This window comes from Ailuropoda melanoleuca, chromosome 14 (genome assembly GCF_002007445.2).
Source record: "Ailuropoda melanoleuca isolate Jingjing chromosome 14, ASM200744v2, whole genome shotgun sequence".
In the NCBI taxonomy this organism is placed as follows: Eukaryota; Metazoa; Chordata; class Mammalia; order Carnivora; family Ursidae; genus Ailuropoda; species Ailuropoda melanoleuca.
The window spans coordinates 53,347,622-53,371,648 of NC_048231.1; the positions used below are offsets into that span (position 1 = coordinate 53,347,622).

Here is a 24,027-nt window from a genome sequence, read left to right on the forward strand (position 1 = left end):
ATCAGGACTAGGGGCTGTGGCAGAAGAGTTGATATCCAAAGTATTTTGTTGTTGTTGCTGTGAATTAATGAAGTGGACACGTTCATTCGATTTAAAAACCCCCTCGTTCCTGGCATTTTCTTTCTTCATTTGCCCTCTCTCTTAACAAACATGTAATGGCTGATTGCATGTTCAGTAGATGCTGTGCGGAGCATGTGGTTACAAAGATAAAACCGAGCTCCTGCTCTCAGGCAGCGTCCAACCTGGAGGAGGAGGAAGCGGGTGTTCTTTGCTGCACTGCTCCCTTGCTAGCTGCGTGCATGTGACGGCAGAACAATGTGGGGACACAGAGAAGTGTGTGGTGGAGGCGAGCGAAGAGGAGGGGTCTGCAGAGGGTGCCTGCTCTCCCCGGGGAAGGATTCTGTCTTCTCATTATCCAAAGACACTAGTGGATGATTTTAAAATAGATAAGAGTGAAAGAGGGTTTAAGTCCATGTTTATCAAGGAGCTTTTGCTGAAACAGTCCTCCCTCATGCCTGCACTTCTGCTCGTGGTGCAAGGGGGTCACCTCTGAGCAGCCCTGGGAGCAGATCGGCCGATTCTGAATGATCAGTCGTGCCAGCTACTTGTCAGCGCGGGCTATAGCTCTTCCAATTGCTCTTTCACATGAAAGCCCTTGATAAATGGTGGGCAGTTTCTGGTCTTTGAATTCTCCTCAAATGTAATTATGTTGTAATATCCTGCCATCAAGTATTTTCACTTCTGTAGAGTAATTTCATATCTATCAGAGTGATCCATTTCCACGGTAAAATATCTCGTTTTAATCCAGTTAGATTGTATTTGTGGACTTACATTTCCCAGAGACGGACCAACATATTTATTTTTGATTCTGGAAATGTTTGTTTTATGCCTTGCACTGACAAGGTGTAGAAAGTGAATTCCTGCAGTATGGATGAGTCAGAATCTCTTGTTTGGATTCCTCCATTTCCCCCTCCCCTCCTCGCTACTACGGAGTGACTCGGTGCCAGGGATAGTCCTGCCAATTAATGTGACAAAAGACCTCCTAGGTGCCCCCTGCTTCCAACATCCAGTTAGACAAGGAGGTGGAGATTGAACCTCACGCACAGTCCTGCCTTTTGTCCTTCATCCTCCCCACTCAGGGCCACCACACATGCTCCTTTTACCCTGGTTTCACCCAAATACGGCATTTGGGGAGCATAGGCTATAAACACAGTGTCTTCTGAACTTCATATGACCTCTCCGATGACCTCTGAGACTGCTCATCACACATCCCCAGGGAATGACCTAAAGATGAAACGTGCAAGCAGCAAACAAGCATGTTATAAATACAGCATGCTCCCACTTACAAAAAATTTGTAAGCTTTTCATGTAAATACCTGAAATTAATTTTTTATGTTCCCTAAAATCGCATATTAAACTTATGACCAAAAGAAAACGAGAGACATGTAGAAAATGTATCTATTTATGTATGTGACCCAGTTGTCCTGATTACGACTGGGCAGTGTTGTTACAGACATGTTGGGGAAGTACGCTCATACTTTAAAAGCCTGTTTTGTATTTAAATTCTACTCTGGCACTAATGGTGTATAAAAAAGATCGAGGCTCTTTTTTAATGGAACAAACTCCAAAACACTCATTAGAAAGGACAGGGCCTCTCTAAGCTCTGCCTCTGGAACCAGGCTGCCCATAAATTCAGCTGGGGTGGACACTTAACCTCTCCATGCTTTAAAAGTTTCCTCATCTGTAGTCTAGGAAGAGTCATAGCAGCTATCTCAAAGTCTCATAGTGAAGATTAACGTAATTAACATTACACATGTGAACTGGTGAGAGCCGTGCCTGGCGCTCAGTCATGAGACTTGCATCTATCATTTTGTACCGTCATCAGCACATCATCTGGTCAGTCTCTGTGTAGTATTTATGTCATGGGACATCAGGTGAGCCAGTTCTGCTCTGACGAATCTCCATAGTGATAAATATCTTAATCAAAAGCCGATTATTTAGTGGCAATGTTTAAAAAAAAAATGGCTGCGGTATTTTTCCTATTGAGATTAGAGCTGTCGGCAGTCAGTTACAGGTTCCTTCACGGAACGCATTGGTGCATTAAATGCCACACTCCGCCACAAGCGGAAATTGGTGAAATACTGACCCGTTGTTTCTTGATGCTGTTTTCCAGGATTCTGAAGGAGTAGAAATTATGTTAGGAGTTTGTGCAAGTGGTCTGTTGATATATCGTGACCGACTGAGAATCAACAGATTTGCCTGGCCTAAGGTTCTAAAAATTTCGTACAAACGAAACAACTTTTACATTAAGATCCGGCCGGGAGAGGTAAGTAGCTCCCCAGTTTGCATGTACATTGGAAATGAAAGGTACCTGGTAGCAAACAAAACTGTAAATCGCCAGCTCCCAAGTTCTGAACATCATAGGACATGATGAATTATATGTCCATGCCTCAGAGAACTTATTGTAGGTTTGTTTGATAAACAGCAGTAAGTAAAATAGTCTCTTCTTTTTAATGGTTTGGTTCCAATTTTGTCCCACTGCATAGATGGAAAAGTTTTTATTTTTGCAGATTTTAATGTAACAAGCAACATACATGAATAATGTTTCATATATCTCATCATGATATAAAAGAAACTCTGAGGTGCTAAACCTTTTGTGAATAAAGAATGGATTTCTTCCCATCTGTCCCTGTTTTATGTGCTCATGCCCTTTTCGTATTCCAAATCTGCTAGCACCCTAGCATGAGTAGCTTTGAGACAATGTGATCAAAGTACAAGAAAGATTTGAGGAAGAGACACCAAGGGTAAATTATGCAAATGTCTCATAGCCTAGTACATTTCTGCTTTTTTCTTTTAATCAGAAAGATGGATGAAAAAAATAAAAATTGTTGACTAATCCTTGTTCCCTAGGCAAAACCATCCTGATCTTATATCCTTCATAGTGGTTTATACATAATAGGTGGTAAATATCTCCTATTATGTTTGTAAGAGATGATGAATAAATATAGCCAATTTCTAATGAGTGTGGTTAATCTAATGGAGGCAGTCAGAGCCCTAAGGCTGCAGCTTATCTGTGTCTCTGAACATTTTCTCGTACAATACAGAATTGTCTTTTGTCTTCAAAATCAGCCTCTCCGTTGGTGGAAAATGTAATTTAAAAATCAGGTTATATGGGATGTAATATCCAGCATGATGACTATAGTTATAATATTCTAGTATATCTGAAAGTTGCTAAGAGAATAGATCTTGAAAGCTCTCATCACAAGAAAAAAATCTGTGTGTAGTGATGGATATTAGACTTACTGTGATCATTTCACAGTGTATATAAACATCAACCCACTATGTCCTACACTGGAAACTAACACAATGTTACATGTCAGTTATACCTCAATTTTTAAAAAGTTTAAAAAAATCACACTGTAAAGCAAGGAATCATGTTAAATGTAAATATAAAGTCAAACTTATCTCTGAAGACTGAAATAATCTGTAAGTTTTTCATGTAAATACCTGAAATTAATTTTTTATATTCCCTAAAATTGCATATTAAACTTATTACCAATATATATTTGATTCCTCATTTACAAGTGAACATATTTTTATTGTCAGGCACCATGGTGGGCATTAGAAATAGAAAAATAAATATGACCTTCTTCGTGTCAAAAAAAGTCTCATTACTTAGAATTCTGTCGTCATGATACATTTTGCACCTGTAGTACTCTACAGATATAGGGCAAGCATGCCGTGGTGAGGGCCCAGATGGGAGAGTTAGAGAAATGCATCAGGAGACAATAGTAAGCCATGGAAGGTTTTAGGGAGGATGTGATAATACTAGATGAATAATTTGGAATGAAACTCAGCAGCTTAGTGATGAGATGTGCTAAGACCTCAACTAGGGCAGAGGCCATGGGAATACAATGGAAGGACCAAATGTGGGAGAGGTTTCGGAAACTGAGCCGGTATGTCTTGGACACAGGATGGAGGAAAGGGCTGAAGAGAGGAGGGAGTCCAGGATAATCAGAGGTCTTTGGTCAGCATGAGTGAAGTTGATGGACATGATATTATTAGACGAGGGGAGAAAACAGGGAGAATTTCAGAAAAATAAAAGATTAAATTCTTTTGAGATAAATTTTCACAGGGTGATTCTTGCATAGTAAGAAATAGAGGTTTGAAGGAATCATCAACTGCATCCATTGTATTCAAGGCCTTAGGCATGAAATAAATTATCCAAAGAACAAGGCAAGTTAGAGAAGAAGAGAGACCCTAAAGCAGAAACTCCGGGTGACATGCCTTTTTGAGGGAGGGGTAGGCAGAAGAGGAGCACAGGGAGATGAACAAAAGTGCCAGAGAAGGAAGAAAAGGAGTGAGAACAGTCACGAATGACAAGGAGACAAGATTCTGGGCACGTGGCGAACCAGCAGGGCAAATGTTACAGAGAAGGTGTGTGGGCTAAGAACTAAGAAAAGTGCATTGGACTTGGACAGATCCCATTGAGACAAGGAAGAGTTCAAGCAGGTGGTAGGAGCACCTGCCAGGTTGCAGTGAGGTGGGGAGTGAAGGAGCCACGGCCTCGCCTTCCTGACGTTTGTGAAGGATCAAGATGGGGTTGTGGTTCAGGCAGAAGCAGTCTCAAAGAAAGTTGGGCTTTTTTCCCCCTTTTTTGAAATCATATATATATGTATATAGGCTTGAGAAGAATGAATGAGAAAAAATATTTTGGTGACACAAAGGCTCTGAAGAGGTCGAGACGTTGTTACAAAGCTTGGAGAGTTAGATAAACGTTCAACATTCTAGGAGCCTCTGTCCTCTTCGGGCTAAGGAGGATAGCATCAAGGGAGTATTCCCAGCTTTTTACAGCAGAGAGCAAGTTGATTGTTCTTTAAAACCCTTGGCTTAGCATAGTGTGTGGTACATATTAGATGCAGGGATGAATAAGTGGAGGACGGGTGAGTCACAATCCATAATACTCTGGCTTGTCTATTGACTGGGGCTCTTGGCCAATAGCAGTTGTTATGACCACCACTACCCATGAACATCCCGAGTGAGTACAAAATTGGGAAAGGCAGTTATAGTTGGAATGGCTTGTGGTGTATTCCCATTCTTCCCCCTTCCCCCCGAGTCCCACTCAAATAAGAAGTAGAAAGCAAGTATAGTTATCTCTCATATGCCATGCAGAGGGCCACTCCCCTGGGTTCTTTGCTACATAAATTACTTTTTTTCTATTGACTGTATCAGTAGGCTGGTTGTTTTATGCTCTTTGGAGAGCTTTTACTGTTTAAAATGATTGCCCTCTGGTGGCCTGATGCATACTGTCTTCAGAAAATAAAAAATCCCAAACATTTGCAATAATAATATTAAAATATATTACTCAAGGAGTCACATATTTCACCCTGAGAAAGCAAATGGCTGATAGATTATCCTCTGAGTTGTACATGTTGAAAGTATGACATTGAGTCTATAAATCATTCCTGTAATATCAAAAGATGTTAGTGTTTAACATGGTAATCCAGAGTAGAACGCACAAACAAAATCAGCAATATCTGATACCAAGTCATCAAATACCTAGGAGATACACATATTCTTTGAGCAGATCCTGGGAGAAAATGTCATCCTGAGAGTGCTACAGACATTTTGTTCATTCCATACATTCCAGTTGAAGTCATGAAGTCACAGAGACATCATGAAAATAAGGCTTAAAAATGAGATCAGGACAAATTGGTCTCTGGAAGAAATCGAGATATCTGGGGTTTTTTTTTGCATTTAGTTTTCATAAAATCCATACTTGTCCATAAAACATTTACTACACGCGTAATGTGGTTATCTGTGTCTGCAGCATTTTAAGGAGAGTAGATACAAGTTGGGTTTTTTTTAATGAATGAAGGTGTAGAGCGTGAATTCTACATATAGCACTTGATTTTGTGAGTAAAGGAAGATTTTATGGGGACGGCCATGATTTTGTAAATTATTTGCTTTTATGTTATTTATAATTCCAAACTTGACTTTACTCTTCAATATATATATTTTTTAAATTTAGTTTGAACAATTTGAAAGCACCATTGGGTTTAAGCTGCCAAACCATCGAGCCGCCAAGCGTTTATGGAAAGTATGTGTTGAACATCATACATTTTTCAGGTAGGTAAAGATGATTTTTTTTCTTCCTAAGGAAGACTTAGAATGATTGGAATCACTTATATTGCAAAAATCTGTTGGGAAGAAGAATGTGGAAGCATGTCCTTTCTTTTTCCTTTAAGTTCATGGTCACCAGATTTCTTGCCAAGTCCTAAAAACTTCTGACGGAAGGATCTTCCTTAATTTGTCTTATGCTTATATGTCCCGTGTCCACTTTCTTTATTATCTTTAGTGTCTTTTCATTATTTTACAGGATGTTCACTTCAAGGATTCAGTCCATCCTTACTATTTCAGTCGTTTCTCAATACCCTGGACTCCTTTGCTTACGTACAATACTCAGGCTATCAGATTTATGTCTACAAAATAAGTTACCACTGTTCTTGTAACGTCACCGTAACTAACGTCACCTCTTTAACTGCTCCTTAGGTATATAGAACCATAGGCTCCTAGTTGTGCGAGGTGAACTTTAGTTCATGCAGTCCAACCCAACCCCCGTTGTATTTGTAGCCTCTCTACAACTCCCTGGTTGATAATGTACTGTGGGAATTGATTTTTTTCCCCTATAAAATCACATTCATTGAACATGTTATGTGTGAAATCTTCAGCACACAAAGCACTTCACCTTTGACTAAAAAAGTTAGGATTCTTAATATTTGACTTAATAGTCTCTCTGGTATTTTTTCTGTAATATCTCTAGACTGTTGTTACCGGAAGCACCTCCAAAGAAATTCCTGACCTTGGGCTCCAAGTTTCGTTATAGTGGCAGGACACAAGCCCAAACAAGGAGAGCCAGTGCGTTGATAGATCGCCCCGCCCCTTACTTCGAACGCTCGTCCAGCAAACGCTATACCATGTCTCGCAGCTTGGATGGAGGTAGGCATTGCTTACGAACCCTTAGTAGTAAGAATCATGACTGGCTACCCAGAAATAGTGTGAAACCATCACAAGCTTTCAGTAAACGTAGATCTTCTTGAACAGTATGAAATGAAAAGCACTCATTGGGCTTTGGCTGAGTGGCAAGGTTAACCCCCACCCTCAAGGAAAAAAAGTGCCTTTGTGAGTCTCATGTCTGTTGTTGGTAGATTTATATAAAATTCCATAAAAGAATGGTACTTAGGGAATGAAGAGCATAGCTCCCATAAGCCAGCACCCCGAATTTGGAGAAAGATGCTCTCATTCTAAATACAGTTGTCACATACTCTATAAGTAATTTGGTTCACTTGCTGGCAGATCTGAAATGATTATCAGGTTTGTTTCAGTCAATTTGTTTCAGAAGGAGGATTGTAAGTTACATTTATCTGTTTCTACAATTTATCTGTTTCTGAACTTAAATTTTTTGGATAAAATGTGACTGTTATCAGTCAGTGCATGATAGCCGATAGAAAGAATGGCATTCAAATAATAATAGACCCGAAGGCTCCAAGTTGAATCCTCCTGGTTAATGTTAATTACTACCCCAGATGGACTGGGAGAGCATTGCTATGTAAATATTCTCCACTGTTAAGTCAAATGTGTAAGTTCAACAAGGAGAGAATCTGAACTGAAATACCAGTTCTGAGGAATGATAGTGAGTCTCTCGCGGGTTTTCGTCTTATGCAACAGTTTTGTGCTGCCGTCCATAGTTATGCACATGCCAGCTACAACACATGGCAGCTGTGATGATGATGATGATAATAATAAAGTAATAAATTAATAAAAATAATTTATTATTTTTCACTTAGAAAGTGAGCCGTGGGCAGTCTCTGTGTTCTCATTCCAAACACCTGGAGATTAGTTGTTTTATAGAAGACCTGTCCTGTGTATGCAAAAGAAATTAGATGTTTCTGGCATGTGTGTACAATTTTAATAATAAAAAAGAAAAATAATGAAAATAAAGGAAAAATAATGAAAAGTTAAAAATATGTGGGATCACTTTTGTCCTTACCTTTTTTGCCACCACTCCCCACAGTCCCAGTTCTTTCTTTCCTTTCACCATACCCCAAAGTGGCTGCTGGAGTGACATGCTCCCTGAATCCCCTGATTTAGAAGATTGGTTTTTTTCATAATGAAATACTTTCTAAACAGTTTATAGAAGAAGTCAAATTTGTATCATTAGTGCTGAATCATGTGTGTTACTAGTAAAGTGAAAAAAACACTCACCTGGTAGGTAAACACAGACTGAAGTCCATCTGTGTAGTGGCTGGTGAATGACTTAGACTCCCCAGCTCTCGGTTTTAGTGATCATCTCTAAAATGGGAGTAAGGGCATTTGCAAAGAGTAAATGAGACAGGTGTGACAGCATTCTTGTTATAGGTGTAATAATAATTACACTCATAATTATTCTTCTAGGCTTTTGTGAGCTTTGGCCTTGGAAGTTAATTACCATTCTGTATCTTCCAATAGTTGCCTCTTTTTGGAATATCTAGCTCAGAGCCAAACTTTTGGAATAAAATGTTTATTAGGGCCATTTTGGGTTGAATTAAGATGCTGATATATTCACTGTAATATTGAAGCTTTTCTTACTGCTTTGTTCCATTTATTCTTCTTTCTCCTTTAGAGAATCTCTGTAAACTGTGTATTCTATAAGTCAGTGTTGGGGGAACTTTTGTAGAATCACACCTTTTTTCCCTGAACATCATTTACTTTGTTCAGTGATGTGTATCCAAGGAAACACATTTGTCGTGAATGTGGTTTTCCTCATGACCTTTAGTGTGATAATGATTGTTAACAAGACAGAAGACAATTGTGAAATAAATGTACTAATACCATCCTGTCTCTTCCTCCCTGCCCAAAAGTGATGTTAGTATGTGTTGTCTCTCACTCTTTGGGGTCCTGCCAATTCTAGTATGTTTTCTGTGCCGCTGAGCTGGGTGCCATGGCTGTATGTTGGAACACAACTGCTTTTTGCAAGGTTGCATCTTACGTAGGACAGCCTAACTGGCCCATCGGGAAGTTGCGTCTCCTGGGAGCTTTTGCATCAATCTAAAGAAATATAAAATATCTTAGTGAAGATATGTTAGTGAAACAGTTTAGCTATTATAAAAGGATTTCGGAATATTTTCTTGCATTTACATTTTAAACTTCCTAAACTATGAAGCTGATGCCATTTTGCCTGTGATTAGCTACTGTGGTTTTGAAAAGCATCATTTATAAGTTTAAATCAGTTGTATGCATCTAAAACCAAAAATAATGAGTACCAGATTTTAAAAATGTAACTGAATTAAGCATCGTTCACTAAGACATTTTAGCTGGGATGAAAGGCTGTGTCTTATATCTTTTATGTTTGCATGCTTTACATCTGCATGAATTTCATTAGCAACGTTTGTCTTATTGTCCCAAAATATCAGAGATGAATAAACCTATGCATATCCCTGTAGTCTGTTTAAAGTGCAGTCAAAATTAAAACATTTCTGTACTCCGGCTGAATAGTTGTCATCCAGATTGTAGCGTCTTCTCAAACATTGTAGGAGTGACGGACTCTTTAACCATTATCCATAACGGTAATTGAAAAACCCAATTCAGTGATCTTTGGTGAGTGGCACTTCCAAAGATACGTTCAAAGTCAAGTGGATGAGAGCAGTTGCCGACTGCAGATACCGCCGTTCGCTGTGGGACTTGCCGCTAGTGCTTGGTGCCGGCGCCCAGCCAGTTACTCTGCTCTGCAGGGTAGCAGGCTGGCAGCAGCCTGGCCCCCTCCCCGCCGCCTCCGCCGTCATGCTCATCTTCACCAGACAGCCTGGGAGTTATTCTGGTGGCTTCAAGAGATGAGCCTTGAAATCATTTTAAAACAGTGGTCTAGAAGCTCCCGAATATGAGTCTCTGCTAGTGCTTAGAGGCAGGCACCTGCTGCGCTCACTTGCCTTTTTGGACAGGCGTGGGTAGGGGTACTTTTTTCCCTAACGGGACCACTGGTGGTGTTCTTCTGCCTTCTGCCTTTAACTATTTCAGACATTTTTCTTCCATTGTATTTGCTTTTAGCGTCAGTGAATGAAAACCATGAAATATACATGAAGGATTCTGTGTCTGCTGCAGAGGTTGGTACTGGCCAGTACGCCACAACAAAGGGCATCTCTCAGACCAACTTGATCACCACTGTGACTCCGGAGAAAAAGGCCGAGGAGGAACGGGACGAGGAAGAGGACAGACGAAAAAAAGCAGAAGAAGTCACGCCGGTTGCGGCAGTACGCCACGAGGGAAAGGTACATCTCCCAGGCTCCCTCCTAGCGCTTGCTTAGACCTTGAAGAACTAATAATTCTCAGGCTATAAACCAGGAATGTGTTAAGACTTAGGGTAATTCGGGGCACCCGGGTGGCTCAGTCGGTTGAGTGGCTGACTTGATCTCAGCTCAGGTCTCGATCTCAGGGTCATGAGTTCGGGCCCCAGGTTGGGCTCCACTCTGGGCGTGGAGCCTACTTAAAAAAAAAAAAAAAAAAGACAGGGTAGCTCATATTTCAGCATTAGTCACATTCATATTATCAATTTTTAAATTCCGATTTCCTCTGTCGACATTTTTCTTCAGAAAGATTCCTTCTTAACTTGAAAATGTTTATGTTAACTAATGTACTATGTAAGACTTTCAACAGCTGTCCTGTCTGTATATCTGAAAAATACATTTAGTGCCATGTGACACTTTTCTGTTTGGGCTCACATTTCAGAACTATCACTAAAACTATTTTCTTTGTTTCTGGCCCCATTCTCTTACCCAAGTACTGTATATTTTTCTGGATATACAGTAATCACATTGCCATTCTTCTGACTGCAAGTAACTGAGTAACCATAGCCTGTGTATTTATACACTATTTCCTCTCTCAGTCTTAGGATTATAATGTAATCATCAAAGTAGTGAGCAGACATGTTTTGAAAAGAGATACTAATGCAGAACATTGCAAGGGAAGACAGAAAGTGAATTTGGCAGCAATTTCTCCACGGTGTTTTATTCATTAAATTTTTAAACTTCATTTCATCCCAGTATTTATTTATTTAATTTTTACAGTATGTTTGTTTTTGGTAATCTGGCACTATAAAACAACTTTTCAGAACAGTGGAAGTCAGAAAAGGTGTAGATAGCTTACTTCTGGTTCCAGGTTTTATAGGTAGCAGAGCAGCTCCCTAAAAGTAGAAAAAAATAAAACAAAAACCTATATTGGGAGTTTGACATGTGATGATAATGGAAAAACAGAGTGGCTCCTAGAATGTACAGAGTAAAAAGAAATAGCAGAATTAAAATGTTGTATAACTCACAGGTGATACTAAACCTTGCCTAGTTTTGACTTAAAAGTGTTCTTTTCTTATATCTGTATTATTTATTAAATATAGATTTATATGGCAGGGACTCACCTGGGGCTCTAAATAAAAATGCTCCTATTGATAAAAGTTGCACAGTGAAGGGTAGATCCACGACATATTATAGTTACATCAGAATATTCCACATAAAATGCTATCCACCATTTCGTGAGGATAAGATCATTCACTTGCCAAACACAAATAAAAACAGGGTAGGGAATGACAGCAAGGATGTTTGGATCATTTTTGCTATGAAAACATGCTTTCTTCTGAATTTTGTTTTTACACTCTTATTTTCCAATTAAGTCAAAGCAGCTTTTAAATAGGACATAAGGAAAAGGTAGTATGCCTGAAAAGCAAATGATTTCCATGATTTCCTAAAATCACCCATGCCAACCGACAGTTCTCATGGATGTGTAACTGTGGTTAAAGTGGCACATTAAGGGAAATGACTTTTGGTTTGCTCAAAAAATAGACTCAGACAGTCTTTATTTAATTTGAAAAGCCCACCCTTTGTGTAAAATACAGCACTAAACCATCGTCACTTTTGCCACATACGGCATGGGAAAATAAAAAGACAAAAAACTATGACTCTCATTGTCTGAATCTCTGGGAAGCCAGCAGTTTGACCCAAATGCCTTCAGAAGGGCTGTGGCCCAGACCTAGAGCTCAGGTAGGTCGATGGCTGTCTTCGTTTTGCACAGTGCATAGCTGTCTTTTAAAAACAGCTTGAATAAGCAGCATGGAAAACTAAACCTTCATATTATTCTTCTCCATCTTCAAAAAGTAACAAAGAGGCTACTCATTTTTTAACCAAAATGAAAGTGCATCACTGAAAAAAGGTCTTAAAAGACTGGTCCCCTAGATTCCTTTGAGAGGAGGCATGTTTCCCAGGCTAATGATCCCCCCAGGTGACTGGGCAGCCGTCCACCACCAGGGAAACAAGAGCTGAATGCACAAGTCAGCTTGTCACTTTCATATGGTTCTCCGTTGAATGAGATTTGTGCAGGGGCATGTTTAAAACACAATGCTTAATGTCAAATGCGAGTATTGAGAAGAGACATACTTGTTTAAGACCTAAAAAGAGACACTTCTAAATTCTAGAATATCAACTATACAGCTTTATCTGTGAATGTTCTGACCTTCTGTCTTTATATCTGCCAAGTCAGAATTGGGATCTGCAAAGCAGGGTGTGGGTAATTCCCACACTAGCAAGTGTCTAGGCAAACCACACGTGTACGTGCGCACACATCTACTCACTCACACACGCAGAGTGTCCCAGAGAGCAGCGGGAGTCTGTCTTCAGGCTCTATGTGACCTTGAATTGAACTCCTGGGGCTGTGGCAGCGTCTGAGCGCTGTCAGGTCCTGTTTGGCGCTTGCTTGCTTCCCTTCTTCGCCTCGTGCTCAGCAGCCCTCCACCACCCGCAGAGGAAACTGGCTGTGGTCAGAGAGGCTGCCAGGACCAGAGAGAATGGAGCCTCTCTTTCCCTCCAGAAGCCGAGCTCAACGGGAGCACTTTTGTGCCTTTATCATTCTGTGAAGGAGTCAAACCAGGGGAGTTAAATATGGCGATTACTTGCTCAGAAAAACCAGAAGGCTGGGAAATTGTACCTTTCTATTATTTGGGGCCTTCTGGGAAATTGTACCTTTCTATTATTTGTGGACCACAAATAATACAAAGTAAATGCTTATGAGTCATATCATAAGAAAGCACATTCTTTTTGCTAGTTAGCTTGTTGAAACCCTTCTTTGAGTTTAAGTTACATTTACATCATGGAGAAAGAAGCCAAAGTAGACGTTTTTGAAGGAACCTCAATTCCTCGGGGAGCGTGAGTTCCTAAAATGCTCATTGTTGACTTCCCTGAGTGGCACTGCTTATCAGATGGGAGTGGGGCCAGAAACTTCTTGATTTGGAAACCGACCTGTTTTGAATATAATTGACTAAGTGAGGAAAGGTAATGCTAATTTTTTTTTTAATAATCAAAATTTGGATTCTTTTTTTTTTTTTTGATCCAACCAAACTATAGTAACAGATCTGTTAGCTGGAGATCAGGAGATGTTATTGAAAGTCTTGATTTTAAGTTCTCCGAGAATTCTATTTGCTCTCAAAATCCTACAACTTTCTAGAGTTGTTGGTCTAAACAAACTTTTTGGATGATGTGAAACATGTAGACTTTGAGATTGCCTACTGTTATCTTCTGTTCTGACTTTATAAAAAAGCCCACCCTGCATTTGACAGTCTAATGGGAAAACGGTAGCCATTCATGGCAGCGTTGGCATGCAGCTTGAATACTTTAAGTACGAACTACCCTAGTGCTAAAATTCTTGTTTTACAATTTTATATTGATACCCATAAGAAAATTAACTAATTGCAGTTTTCTTTTTGTCCTTTTGCACCTCTGTTTGCTGCTTTCTGTCTCTCTCTGTCTCTTTCACATCAGTCACCTGGGCTTGGCACTGACTCATGTCCCCCGTCCCCCCCATCAGCCCATCATCCCCCTGCATCCCCCCCAGAGCTCCGTAGGAGGTGTAAGGAGAATGAGCACCAACCCCCAGGTTTGGAGCCGGCCAAAGGCACCGTGCGTGTGCACGGAGAGCCCACCTTGGACTCTGACCACAAAGGGAAGCCATCCTTAGGGGACCAAGATGTGGCTTTTAGCTACAAACAGCAAACTGGCAAAGGGACCACCCTGTTTTCCTTCTCCTTGCAGCTCCCGGAGTCGTTCCCTTCTCTTCTAGATGACGATGGGTACCTCTCTTTCCCCAACCTGTCGGAAACCAACCTCCTCCCCCAGAGCCTGCAGCATTACCTCCCGATTCGCTCACCCTCCCTTGTGCCCTGTTTCCTCTTCATTTTTTTCTTTCTGCTCTCCGCCTCCTTCTCAGTGCCATATGCCCTCACTCTCTCCTTCCCTCTGGCTATGTGCCTCTGCTACCTGGAGCCCAAGGCGGCCTCCTTGAGTGCCTCACTAGACAATGACCCGAGTGACAGTTCAGAGGAAGAGGTGTGTACCTCGGCATAGAACACACTTCCCTGTCGTGGTCGGGGCTTCGGTCCGAAACAGTGTTAGGCGCCTACTGCGATAGTGGTCCTACTTTCAGAGCCTCATTTATTGTCTGTGCCGACATGTGAGAGGTTTTTGTGTGTCGGGGAGTCCCACCCGGCCCCCGGGTTAGGCACAACACCATGTGGATGGAGCAGTCTGCGCCCAGCCCAGAACCTGCTGCCTGCTGAATTCTGCGCGTGAGGAAGGACTCCAAAGTCCGTTTTAAAGAACCCATTAGCTATGTTAAAAATCAGGGTTAGGTTAAAGGTTCTGGTCAGCTAGTGGTTCATAAAATAAGGGACATATAAGACCGAGAAATAAGTTTGAGCCAGATTGATGGAGTGTTCCCAAAACGCATCCTGGCATCAGGGTACGTGCGTGGCGGTGACACCAGCGGATAGACGATCCTCACGGCGAGGTGGGAGTGAACAGACACAGGAAGTGTGTCGTCCTTGTCTCGGTAGCTTCCCCGAACTATCGATGCCCCTCCTCCCTGGAGATTTCGAAATGTCCCCAGACTGTCTGTTACTCACGGAGGGGAGGCCAGATCCCAAGGCTGTTTTGGGTCAGAAAAAAGGCTTGAGTAGATTAAAAGGCCCACGTGACCTCAGTCGTCAGAAGGGCCACAGAGAGGACCAGAAATAACTGGAGTTTTCAAACCCCGTTTCGAAAAGACTCCTTCAAGATGTCCGCATGCTGTAAAAATGGGCTGGAAGTTCATCAGTCCTAACTGCTGACGCGTATATTGGATGGCAGTGATCCTTTCAACTCCAGCATGAGCCAAAAAATCTGCACACACGTGGACAGTCTGGAAAGGTCAGGGGAGCTGGATAGGCCCCTGTGGCTCTCAGCCAGGCATGTGCTCGGTGGGGAAAGGATGGGGCCTTCAGCGTCTGTCTGAGAAGACATGCCGCTTGTCCGTCACCTGTCCCCATCTGAGCCAGTGGGTGAGTTGACATGGTAGCCAGTAGCTTTTCCTCTTAACTGCTCTCCTTTCACACCACTCCCCAGATGTGTGAATAGCCCAGCAGTTCCCTGCAAACAGAGCGCAGGGGAAAAGAACAGAAGCTGCCGACAGAGGTCCTGGCTGTCACCCACCCTCCTGCCCACACCCTCCCCAGGCCCCTCCAGCTCTTCTGTTCTCAGAAAACAAGGCTTTTTGTGGCAGGAAACAAGCCCAGTACTCCCAGCATTTAAAAAAAAAAAAAAAAGTCACAAAGTCAAAAGCAACACTAAAAAAAAAAAAAAGAAAGAAAAGAAAAGTCTATTCAGTTTTCAGCTCAGCCAGAAATCATAATTTGAGCTGTACCTGTCTGTATATAGAATTGTGAGGGTGTGTAAGTTTCTATATTTAGTGACGTGATGACCATTTCTTAGCAGCAGAAGGAAAAAAAAATGGGAATGGTCTCACAGATGTTTTAAATAAAAGTTTGCCCTTTTCAATTTGATATTGCATAAGAACCCTTTTCAAGGGCCCTTTCTTGGGTCGTATGACTTAGCTCCAAAGTCCATATGACTTTATATATTTAATATAAAATTATTTTCATACATGGAAAATGCTTTAAGAGAACGAATCCTAGGCTTTAACATCACTATTTCTCACAGCAGCATTATGATCAAATAATGTGGGACTAGAACATACAACATGAAGAACACAAGATTATCTACAGAGACCGTAATAGTAGCTGGTTTCCAACCTGGACGCCTATTTTCCCTTTAGCAATGAAATTAGTCATCCAGCTAACATAAAGCAAAAAGACTGCCATTTTCTGCTTTTCTGAATGCTAAATAACTGAACTTTTCTGTAACAAACCACACAGATCTTGTGCCTAATCCAGGGTATACATCTTGTTGTAATCAGTGCATGAAAATTAATGTTAAATTTGGGCATGTCTGCATTACATCAGCAAAACAAATCACAGCAGTTACCCGATGCAAGCCGGTGACCACGTGACTGGAGCTTCCCAGCCGATAACTCTCTGCAAACCTCTGAGACCGTGAGCCAGCTCTGGCCGCTGCAAGTCTTAGCCTTCCTCTCCAGCCCCAGTCCCCCATCACAGCTCTCCTGACACAGGACTTCGCATGTGGCCATCTGTTCGATGTCGTCGCTTAACCCCCAGAGTTAAGAGCTATGCTCTGTAGTTCAGGCTGAGCTGCAGGACTCCTATGTAGGTCATTGCATTTAAAAAAAAAAAACAAAACATTTTTTGAGATGGCCTGTTTCATTCTCTAGGCTTCGAGCACTTTGACAGCTAAATGGGGTGACTTCATGTAACATACGGTTCAGCTCTGTCACGTTCATTTTGCTAAATCACTAAATCACTAATGAGTGTAATTCTTTTAGAATATTTTATCATCACTGCTTACATTTCTCACGTATTGGAGTGGCTTCATCAGTGCCAGCCTCTCTCAAGAGTGAAACCCAGTGTGGAAAGGCAGAATCGTTTCAAACTACAAGGCTGTTGCCCAATCAGGTTTTTTCTTTCTGTGCCTTCAAGAATGGTCACATAAGAAGGGGCACAGAATATTAAGTCATCTGTCAAGACACATAAGCTGAATTTAGCTTGCCAGGCTGTAGAATCATGGTAGTATTTATGTATCAGTTTATGAGGAATTTTTTCATAAAACAAAAAAGATTCAAATTGGGAGGAAAAAATTAATCCATCGACTGATTTTTAACATTTTAAGTTGTGTAGGCATAGAATCATATGATAGTTCATGACCTGTTATACATTCCATAGTTTCGTTTTAGTCGTAGTATATTATATAAATAATATATAAAAGCTACTTTTGCTATAAAAGCTACTTTATTCAGCCTTTCTTCATTACTGTTTATTGATCATGCGCTGTATTTGTCGAATAACTGACTACATGCTCAGTAAGAATTTAAGGGAATTTAGATATGGACTAAGCTATTTTTTCATATAACTAGAAAAAATGGTAGTAATAATTATGTAATATAATAATGTGATACTAATAATATATTAATATCACACAACAGTTATTTTAGGTACTTTGGGGTCTGCATGTGTCAGGCCTTATGAAAGCACTTAGTATCTATTACCTGATACAGTTAGGGCTGTTATTTTTTTCTCCATTTTGCTGGAAGGAAATGGGGATTAAAACATGAAACACGTCCAATGTGTCACAGATTTCAATAGCAAGGATTTGAGCTCATGTCAGCCTGGCATCAGAGCCCTCTCTTAACCAGGACTGTAATGTAAAGCCAAGGTGCTCTAGTACATTTCAAAGCCGTAAGGGAGATCACGTCAGAAGAGAAATACTTCCAAGAGCCTCAGAAGTGTTTCACAAAACGAGTTAGCACACCAAGCACTGGTCATTCCTATTTATTCTTGAAAGCCTAAGGTTTCTTTAGGTTATTATACACTTGAACAACAACCTGTCTCTCCCCCCCATGTCAAATTGGCTGTTCCCTGGGCTGTCAGTTGGGGAAGCCACGCTAACAGCATAGCAATGATCACCCTCATAAGAAAATTAACAGCCACTCCTCCCCCGACCGGGTATTGCAAAGGTGGTCAGGTCATGAAAATGTGTCAGCACACATTCTTTACCAAACTACTGAAAATTGTGTTCTGCTTAGGGATGGTAGCCGCCCACCTCGGGCGCACATGCCAAACGTGAATTTTAATGTATTTTCTTTTAGGGATATATAAAATGGAAATTTGGGATAGCGCCAAAAATCCGCCTAGCCAGAGTTAGGTTGATAGGAACATCCCTGACCTGGTCGTCCTTCTTGACATTCCTTGTTGTTAGGATTGAAAGATTATTTGAAGAGGCAGGTACACAAGCTTACAGCTCCTAGTTTTTATTTTTGTTTTCAAAATATTAATTACATATCTTTGCTCAAGGGAATTTTATTAGTGATTAGTTGACACTCGTGGAGGGAAGGTCAGTTAATATCCTATTACGGCATTTATCCCATGTTCAATGGCTGTGGTTCTGTTGTACTCCAAAGAAAATAGTTTCTGTTTTAAACCATAAACCTCTGTGAAACAGCTTAAAACCCAGTCCTAAAATTACTATTATAATTCTCCCTTAAAAACTTAGGCTCTGTCAAATGCTGTGCTTTGTTTTCTTTGTTTACAAGTAGATGTCTCTCTTTCTCTCTTCATTTTTTTATTATTACAGTTTGCTTCATTTGAATGGTTGTTTTGGAAAGAGATGTTTAAATACATACTTTGATATACTTCTCTATATTGGAGGGTGGGGCAAAAGAAACAACAGTCTATGAAAAGTCTAGTTCACACTGCTACTTGAAAACTAAGTTACATTTTTCACATATAAAACATATGCCTGTGAGTCACTGGCATGTGCTTTTTATACTTAATAGGTAATGCAGACAGCCTGATGGTCATAAATGGGTGTAATTATCAACATGATATAAATGAGGGGCTGAAAGTCCAGTGACTATTCTAGTAGCTTTTATTTAAATTTACATTTTAATTTACCTTTCAAACGTGACACATCAGTAGAATAACAAACATAGATAAATATGAATTTTATTTGCATTAAACATTTTTAAAAAAGAGATCTTTCTCGGGGTTTTAGTTACAAGGGGGGGAAAGAACGACAATTCGGTTTTCCTGAGACATGAAACCAGACAAGTCAGCTTGGCTACTGCAGTTGCTGCGGTTCCCGCAGGCTGTGTGCCTCTGGTCTTCCTCCAAGTGGCTCTGCTGATGAAACCTAGCTCTGGCCTTTCTTTTGCTTTTGCTTGAAACTGCATTCTTGTGGGAAGGTAGTATGATACAGATCACAGAGAAAGAGAGTGAGCTGTTTGACCTTTGCCATGCCCTGTTTGACCAAATGGGTTTGTTTTCTATTCCTGCCTTCCTCCCGGACCCTGGTCACTTCTGTGACCATAGACCGACAGTGAGCGCACGGACACCGCGGCCGACGGGGAGACGACTGCCACTGAGGTTGGTACCATCACTGTGGGTGGCTGGTGGCTGCCCGACGCAAGTGCCTCGTGAACGCGGCTCTGCGTTTAGGCCCTTTGCATACTAGCTTTTATAGAGTGGAGAGAAATCCTAACTTTGAAAGGAGGGAGTGAATATATTCTGTTGCCTAGGCCAGTGGTTCTCAAACTCTGGAGGGTCCCCTCCTCATGTTTCTTGTGCAAAAGAAGAAGGTCTGGGGTGGGACTCCAGAGCTTGCATTTCTAACATGTTCCCCGGCATGTTGACTTACCTGGATCACATTTTGAGAAACTTTGGCTAAACCGATAATACTTAAAAAAAGTGCTCGCCTTTCCCAAACGAGAGGCTGTTTATGTGTGATAGTCCTGATGAGTGAGGAGGAGGGCCACGATGAATTTAATCAGCTTATTTACTAGATACAGATACATTTTTAAATCCCAAATGGTCAAATAATAATTATTAAAGTAATAATACTTCTCAACTTATTTTTGTAGACCAGATGGATATAACCTAGGTCACTCTAAAGAAATGGAGTCTTGAAGAAAAAATTAGCAAATTACTATTAGTACTCTATTCAAAAAAAAAAAAAAGTGATAACACTGAATAGTGATAGGAAACATACTATGCTATCATTTATCCTTTATGAATTCTTTAGGATAAGTAAACATTTGTGTGCTTATGCTGTTCTGCGAATCTTCTCTACCGATAACTAAAATTTCTGTAAAAACAATATAGTAATGGAAGCCAAGATGTTTCTTCCTAAAGTGCTCACAGAATTTTTTACTTTGTGATAATGTTTACTCTAAGTTTTTTGCATCACCCAGTAAGAACACTCTTTTCTGGTAGGAACTTCAGGAAGAACTAAAAACGTAAATAGTATCTGTATAATATTTAATTGAAAATATCTTCAAAAAAACTTTTTAAAATGGAATTTTCATCCTTGAGAAATGCCAGAGTTCAACTCAAAGTTTGGAAATCATAATTTTTTTGAAGTTAAAAGTAACAGTACTGGCTTTGAAAAATATAATAATAATATTACTCCATTTTTATATATAATGTTTATTATAATTATTATTATTGTTGTTGTTATAGGAGCACCTGGCTGGCTCAGTCAGTAGAGCATGCCACTCTGACTCTTGATCTTGGGGTTGTGAGTTCAAGCCCTGCATTGGGCGTAGAGCCTACTTAAAAAGAAATTTTAAAAAATAATATTGTGAAACAGCTATCCAGATTCTTTTAAGCAATATAAATTTATTACAAATTAATTTTCTGTGTCAAGTTATGACAAAATTACATCTTGATTTTATAAGAATTATTAGTTACATGTAGGTACATGTTAATTTAGTAAACTTCAATGGAATCTTAATGTGTGCCTTAAATGAAAAATATTTTAATAATACTCTACATTTCTATAGCAGTTCTAAAGGTTCTTACATAAAATTTGAAGCATCCGAACATACACATGCAACATAGGTACGTGTGAAGCTTAAAAATAAAACAGAGCTGTGAATGCCCCACACACTTAAGAATTGATGTGTTGCCAGCACTGCTAGAGTCACACTTTTCACACACTTTCCCTTGTCCCCTGTCGGGAGCCAGGACAATAGTACTGCTGGGTGAGGCGTGCTGGGTAGGCAGTCTTGCCCCATCAGCAGGTAAGGAGGCTGAGAGCAAGATAGACTGCCTTGTTGCAGGCCACCTGCTCGGGTATCTCCCACTTCTCACCTGTAATTACACTGTGGGCCTCCCTGTGGACCTGGGTCCGAGCACCACCGGTGAGACACGTAGCTTTACTACTGCCTGCACGTGTGGCTTGGCCTGGTTGCCTCATTCCTGGTACCCGCACACCAGTCCAAGGACTAAACAGATCCTTGCAATTAGAAAAATCAGGATAATGAAGTGGCTTTTAGATATATCTGTTGAATTTTTAAGAACTCAACAATGTGATCCTGTCTGCATTTTAAAGAAATGCTGGTAATGTTGATGATGTTGATGATAGTTGATTCTTTTTTTTTTCTTAACTTTCTTAACTTACACTGTATCAGCTTCCTCCCTTCCTAAATTTATTTTTAAGTATATGGGTTCAAGAAATTCAAGGTTCTGAGAAATTCTTAAATGTGGGACCCTCTGTGTTAAATTCTTTGAGCCTCGGTTCTCTGGCCTACAAGTTTGGGATAATAATAGCTATAACCTCATAGGATTATAAAGGGATTCCAAGGGAGCCCTCATTATTGGGTTATCCTAGCCATTCTTATGAATTTTAGTTTTGGTGTGACTCTCCACACTTCCTGAACCATTTCTGTTGTTCTTTAAGGACAGCACGCTAAGCCCTAGCTGTCCCCTCCTGCTTATGTGAGTGCACTCATCACACTGAGAAGTCCCCAGGTTAAAGTGTCAAAGAATCTTTTACTCCCGTCTTCTTAATATGCATCATAATTTGCGTATGAGAACGTTGTGGCTTGCATCTAGGAAAGAAACATCATCCACATACAGGAGCACACTAGTGCCCCGTTTTAGCAAGTTTCTTTAGACCATAGTTCTTCAATCATAGAGTCAATTACATGGTAAGACTTTATTTCCCACTCTTTCTTGATGCTGGCAGTCGGACCAGGAGGAAGATGCAGAGCTCAAGGCACAGGTAGAAAATTAAAAACAAAACAAAAGCAAAAACCAGCGTGTGATAAGTCATTGTGCGTCTCCGGTGTTCCAGTCTTCCAGCATGCTCCGTAGGCGGTTACCCGTGTTGTCGGTGCAGTGTGGAGGATGGCATTTGTTCCCGTGACTACCGTGTCCCTTACCTTTCCCTTTCTTCTCCACTTTTTTCAGAATAGTCTGATTAAGCGAATAAAGGGTGAAAATGTGTATGTCAAACATAGTAATCTTATGTTAGAGGTTGGTATTGGTATATACCAGTGCATGTTTGTGTGTGTTGGCATCTCTTTTAGTGGCATACCTGTGGGTTCATACAATGATGCATGAACTGTGTGCTCTCACCTGTGAATAAGTGGGGATACCTTCTCAGCCTACTCTGACTCCTTCCTCTCTCCTAGAGATAGATCCTTTTTCCTGTGTGTGTTTTAATTTTTTTCTGGTTACATGTGAATTACACTCTTTATAGTTTGCCTTTAAAAACTCTTTTGATTTTTATGCTTGCGTGAACTCGATTTTTTTTTCTTCTCTTTGCCTTAGAAATGTCACATTTTCACCAAAGTGCTTGTGGTAGTGTCATGAGCCCTGATCAGAATGATTTTATTTTGACTACTAATGAGATTGACGTTACTTTAAAAAAAAAAAGCACAGATAGGAAGGAAAATGTAAAACACTGACTGTTGGATTCTTTATGTTCCGAATATAGGAGCTAGATAAAACTCAAGATGACCTGATGAAACATCAGACCAATATTAGTGAGCTGAAAAGAACCTTTTTAGAAACCTCCACAGACACTGCCATCACGAATGAATGGGAAAAGAGGCTTTCTACTTCCCCGGTGCGACTAGCTGCCAGGCAGGAGGACGCGCCCATGATCGAACCACTGGTCCCTGAAGAGGTCGGTATTCGGGCTTTGGGCTGTCATTGTCTTCTGTTCACTAGCGGTGCTTCTCTGCAGGGCCTGCCCCTGGGGGATGGAGTTGGCAAGCTTCTGAGTAGGCAGTCTCACCACTTGCCTGTGTATACCCAGAGCTGAGATGCTCCGGGCTCCAAAGAAAAACTGCAAAGTAAAAGGGGTGTGGCCACTGAGGAGGCCAAGGAGTGAGTAGTCCCATCCCAGGGTGCTCGGAGTGAACAAGGAGGCGCAGGGAAACTCTAGTGCATGCAGCTGGGTTTCTTCTAACTGTGAACCTAGATTTCACAGCTGGGAGAAATTGAGATACTGTCGTAATGAACTGACACTTTTTCTGGAAAAAAAAAAAGCTTTTTCTGCTGCATTAAGAAATGCCCTGAAAACTCATGAATGTTTCTCATCGGTTGCAAGATGAGGCTTAGGGAGATTGTCTAATGTTTGACTCAACATTGATCTGAAGTTGACAGAATTCCAGGACATGTTTTACTCTGGGAATACTACCCCAGGCTTTTACTGGTGTAATCTGTGTTTGATTCGATTTTAACTGATTTTTAAAAATAGACATAACTGATTTTTAAAACTGATTTAGAATCAGTTCTTATTTGATTTTTAATAGAGAAAGTAGAGGCCAGAATGTCTTTTTAAGGAAGAGTGTTCCATATTGGGAAGTTCTCTTTAAATGTACACCCAGACTGTGGGGATTCAGCAGATCCTACTTCGGGGCTCCCACTTTGAGACCCACAAATATCAGTGGTGCTTGTCTGAGTCAGCTGTTAGACATCTTGTTTTTTCTGTCTTTCAAAAGAAGTAGTTTTTAAATAACTGCATTTTTCTAGCATCCTACTGATTAACATCTTTCTTATCAAGACTCCTTTATCATAACATATTTGTCCAGAAAGCTGAGATAGAACAGAAGAAAATCAAAACTTAGGCCTTTATGGGAGAAAAATCCTTTAAGTGGTAGTCTATATGCAATGTGTAGGTCCTTGCAGTGAAAAAGAATATAATGACACTCATTTTGATCATTTTCTAAACTTCCCTTGAAAGCTATTTATCAAAAGTGACCAGAATCACTGTGTTCATGATA

General features: G+C 40.6%; 1 protein-coding gene across 11 annotated transcripts in view; it reads left to right on the forward strand.

Annotated features, from left to right (window-relative positions):
• EPB41L3 (erythrocyte membrane protein band 4.1 like 3) overlaps positions 1–24,027 on the forward strand; it is a 168,806-nt gene that overhangs the window by 132,724 nt on the left and 12,055 nt on the right. For 2 of the 11 annotated variants that reach the window (XM_019805526.2, XM_019805529.2), the window contains exons 9-16: positions 2,174–2,326; positions 6,032–6,129; positions 6,824–6,999; positions 10,084–10,304; positions 13,833–14,396; positions 19,325–19,378; positions 21,981–22,016; positions 22,734–22,925. In XM_019805526.2, coding sequence (XP_019661085.1) covers positions 2,174–2,326; positions 6,032–6,129; positions 6,824–6,999; positions 10,084–10,304; positions 13,833–14,396; positions 19,325–19,378; positions 21,981–22,016; positions 22,734–22,925 — 1,494 coding nt within the window. Of the gene's footprint in view, positions 1–2,173; positions 2,327–6,031; positions 6,130–6,823; positions 7,000–10,083; positions 10,305–13,832; positions 14,397–19,324; positions 19,379–21,980; positions 22,017–22,204; positions 22,271–22,733; positions 22,926–24,027 lie in introns of all 11 variants that reach the window. The other 9 variants (XM_019805532.2, XM_019805534.2, XM_019805530.2 and 6 more) reach the window with 6 other exon arrangements.